Below are 4,708 nucleotides of genomic sequence, written 5' to 3'. Positions count from 1 at the left end.
TGCGGTGTCGCAATATTCATACCAGTGTTAAAACAAAAGACTTTTATTTAGTAAAGTTAATGTTGATATGTTAAAATCGCTTTTTTTTTTTCATTCCCCTTTGTAGTGTTTTAACAAATGTACAGTTAGCAGATGAACATAATTCAAATCATCAGTACCAACTTTCTCTGATGCCGCTCAGTGAACATGATCACCAGCTGTTCAACCGTCCACAGTCCAAGTGGCTACAACACAGAATGTGCCACTCCTCCTCAAAACATGCTCTGCTGCCCGAAAATCCGCAGGTGGGCCAGGAATGTAAAATAGATAAAAGTCAGGCATACCGCTATGTTTTTCACCATATACAACACAGGTGTTACTAAACCAAAGACGACAATCAGAGCCACTCGAAGGACAAAGAAAGGAAAGTCCTGCAGAGCAACTCCAACAGAGGAACACAAGGGGCTGTGAGGAGCGACGATAGCACGGAGAGTGGACAGGAAGGAGAGGATGTAGACTGGAAACACCCAGGCTGAGTAGAAGACTGACGGCTCTCCTACTACTCTCAGCATCTCCACAGTGTCTAACCAGAAGAGGAAAGTATCCAGAAACACCTCTGCCCTGCTGTCCCTCTTCCACAGGACGCCCGTGCGACCTGAGTAGGACCAGCGGCGTGACGACGAGGAGTAAAGGTAAGCGGTGCCGCCGTGCGCTCGTGGGCTGGCTGGTGGGCGCCTGGGGGAGTCGGCGGGGTCCTGCCATCTGCCCGAGCTGCTGCCGTTCCTGGGCTTCGGTTGGCTTTGGGTCAGGCCGTTCTGGCCTTCGTCAGGGGGCAGCTGGCTTGATACGGTGGTCACCTGTTCCAGGTGGGTGAGGGTGGGGCCGGACATGTCAAAGTCAGGATCCAGGTTGTCTGCTGCAAATGAGAAGAGCAAGGTGATATGTTATACACTGCACATGAATGGTCACCCTAAATATCAGCCAATATCACGAGAGAATGTGATATAGTCTTTGTCCATAAGAAAAGAGAAACAGGAGAAATAGGAGAAACATGAGAAAGGGCAACAAGTGAGGGACAGACACATTTATTTGGGCTGCCTGACAACAAACGTGCTTGGAAAAGTGGAATAGTAAGACATGGAGGTGATGGAGAAACAGAAAAATATACACCAATCAGGCACAACATTACGACCACCTTCCTAATATTGTGTAGATCTCCCTTGAGCCTCCAAAACAGTTGTGACTCATCATGTTGTTAGTGGGGGGGTTGAGGGGAGGGGCGGGGCCTCTGTGGATCATCCCACAGATACTAGATCAGTTTGGGATCTAGTGAATTTGGAGACCAGGTCAACACCTTGTGCTGTTCTTCATGTTTTGTTTTAGTTGTTCCTAAAGCGTTTATGTGTATGTGCCTGTATCAGGCTGCATCCTGCTGGAGATGGCTGCTGCCATCAAGGAGTGTCATCGCTATGGGGTGGGGATGCCTGGTCTGGTCTAGGTGGGTGCTACATGTCTAAGTATCATCCACATAAATGCCAGGTCCAAAAGTTTCCCAGCAGAGCATTGAATTGTCACGAGATGGTCGAGATGGATTTCTGATGCAGTTATGTGAAATTTTGCACCAGAATTATACTGAACAACATTAATCCTGATGAGAAGACCCTTGTTTATGAAACTGCAAATTCTTGATGATTTCCTAGAAAGAGTTATGGAAAGAACCCTTAACAGGAATAAGCGGGTACAGAAGATGAATGAATGAGTTATGGAAAGACGTAGAGTGTAATTGGGCATGACTTAAAGGTAAAACAAAGACAAAGTTATTGCACAGTTAATTCATTCTGTATAAGACCTACGATCTTTTGATTGGCGGGTTAGGACGTTGGTTTAACATGAAAAAAATTTGGAAACTGTCTCCAGGTGTTCATGCACCTGAACAAACGTTCTTCCCAGGAAGTTATAATGGAATGATAAAACACGCCTTACATTTTCCTCTGAGCCTGCACAGACGAATCCTCTCGATGATATCAACGCAGATGAGGGAGAGGAGCACTAAGGAGATGGGCAGCTCGACGAAATGGTCGAGCCTCATTCCATTGTCCACCTGCAACTAGAAGCGCAACAAGGAGAGAAAAATAAATAAATGAAGTGTGAACAGCAGAACGAACTGATCCGACACTTAGAAACCATGTTAGATAAGGCAGGAACAGATTATCCAACAGGATAGTGAAGTGATAAAATTGCAGTTTTATGGATCCATCAGATTTTACTACAGAGATGCTGCTGAACAACTTTAAAATAAGAAGAAACATTAGACGTATAACCGTGTCTGACGAGTCTTTGTGCTCTTCTTGTTTGGCCAAGAATTAAATGAGTTAGCAACACAGAGTAGTATGTGAGTAAAAGCCCAAGTTTGGTCAGGATGGTGTTTAAATTTGGGTTAATGGAAACTTGTTTTGTCCCCGTGGGTTACTGAATACCTCACAGTCCCGTGACAAAAGACTCACTGCTTCCTCCTTCTAACTGGGACGGTGCTAAAGTCCTTTTCAGTGCGAGTTCCACTGGTGGAAAGTAAATACTTACTCAGATTATGTCTTTTTTTGCCTCTAAACTACAACTCAGTGGCAATTATTGTTCCTTTTGCTGCACTACAACTATAATAACAGCTATAACTACACTTACTTGATGCAAAATATTAATAGTTTGGCTCTCCTCCCAAAATGTTAATTGTATAGTTTTGGCTCCTCGGCACCAGATCCTCTCACAACCCTGCAGATTTATCTTGTGATTCCCTGTTTTGGGAAGCCCTGAGGAAGAACGGCTGCATCTAAAGCTGCACAGAAGCTGCACAATGATGCCAAACGTAAAAAAAAAATGTGCTTATAAATTTGCTTATAAATGTCTGTAGTTTTACTCTGAATGAAGGTCTCACGACTGATTGACAATCACAAATGAGCGCTTTCGGATCTGAGTTCTTCTCCCGCTCGGAGCACTGAGAGAAAATCTTTGGATGAGAGTAAATTAACCAGAGGGAGTGTGGAGAGCTAGAGGGGAGCGATGCTTTTCTTCCTCCTCGGAGCAATGTGCCGTGTCGGCCGTCACTCAGTGAATAATTACGGTGCATTCCGTTACACGGGGGGGGGTCATAAAACGAAGCCTGTGCCACAAATGGACTGTTTACAACAAATATGCCTCTTTCGAGGACCCCGGCGGAGCATGACAGGATAACAGGTGCTCCTCAGTGACAAGATCAATCAGTCTGGGTGACTTTACCTTGGAGCTGGCTATTAAAACGCCAAAGCACGGTAAGGTGCTCAAGATGAGATAAGCCAACGCCGTCGGCCTCCTGAAAATAAAACAAGCGATTTTTAGTTCACATCTGCAGAATGATCCTCCTCCCACCACGATGAAGTTTGACCCCTTCCTCAGAGCTTTCACCGTTGTTGAGGTTATTTCTACTTTGTGCTACTTGATGATTTTACTCGGCTGCAAGATCTGATAAGCGAAATCAGGAAAGTGTGTGTCATCAAATTAAAGAACAATTAAGACTGGCCACTATGATTTATGGGTCGTAACAGATTGTGGAACGGTGTAGCAGTAAATTCCAGCTTCTGTTTACAGCTTATGAAGTCAACTTTTTATTTTTAAGACAACTGTCTTGTTGTTTCAAAAGTTTAATAAGTTAGTTTTATAATCAGGTTTAAAATTATACATAGAAAACACAAAAGTAGGACTTTTGTGTGTTGCTACTTTAACTCAAGCGTTTCACATTTTCCTCTACTTTTTTCTCCCCAACTATGTTTCCTATCCTTAGATGCATCTCAAATTTATTATGCTACAAACACGCTGAACAAGTAAACAGCTTTAACTCACCACTGTGTGGTCTCAGTGATGAACCTCCGTCGCCTCAGGATCAGATATTTGAGAGGAACCCACACCAGCAGGGTGACAGAGGTCACGTAGGCGATGGAAGCCGCCACCACCAGCCAGTAAGCCGTCTGATCCCCTCCTTTCAGTTGTCTTATGAGCCTGGCGAACCTCTCCATGATTACGAAGACGGGCGCCATGAGGGCCGCGAACTGCAGCAGCTCGTAGAGGACGAGCTTGATCACCTTCCCCGAGGGCATGGTCCCTGAAGAACAGCACCTGGACAGAGCGCGGAGCCGAAGAATTCGACCCATCTCCCGCAAATGGAGCCGCTTGGACTCTGCACGCCGACAGTGCTTACACTGCACTGGAGGCTGTATTCTTTTATTGCTGAGGTAATGAGGTGGTCACGCTGGAATTTTTATGGGAAAACAAAGAAGAGCTCAAGGAGAAAATGACACTGAGCCTAAACGGTACCTGTCCTGAAACACGATGGGCTTCCACTGAGACTAGGGTGACCAGATCCCAATTCGCCAGACGTGGGACAAAGACTACGTTTGTGTGGGACAATGTGGGACAATGTGAGATACCAATGCATCAAGGTAGTCTAAAAGAACTATGAGAAAAAATAAACATTTCTATTCTGCCCCTTTGCTTATGGCATTACTTTGCCATCTGATTAATTCAGTAGGACATAACAGCCTGCAAATAAAAACTTAACAAATATATTTTACAATATAAATATATATAAAAACTTGCTTAAATGCAAATTTCCCAAGTTCACAAGGTGAGCAACACGTTTTGTCTCGCATTGTCTGTGTCGTTTCACGTCGTATTCACCTCCGTGTGAAACGGAAAAATGACT

At 44.6% G+C, this 4,708-nt stretch overlaps 1 protein-coding gene across 1 annotated transcript; it reads right to left on the bottom strand.

Moving 5' to 3' along the window:
• Positions 1-251: 251 nt before the first annotated feature.
• On the bottom strand, positions 252-4,103 carry tmem236 (transmembrane protein 236; the record flags this gene model as incomplete). The annotated part of the gene is made up of 4 exons (XM_084545938.1): positions 252-895; positions 1,963-2,086; positions 3,250-3,322; positions 3,850-4,103. 4 exons carry the CDS (start codon positions 4,101-4,103, stop codon positions 252-254), a joined length of 1,095 nt encoding a protein of 364 aa, XP_084402064.1.
• Positions 4,104-4,708: the final 605 nt, after the last annotated feature.

This window comes from Chelon labrosus (assembly GCF_963514085.1).
Source record: "Chelon labrosus genome assembly, chromosome: 6".
Classification (NCBI taxonomy): domain Eukaryota; kingdom Metazoa; phylum Chordata; class Actinopteri; order Mugiliformes; family Mugilidae; genus Chelon; species Chelon labrosus.
Note: the sequence above shows the minus strand (reverse complement) of the source record. Positions and strands in the feature narration are given on the sequence as shown.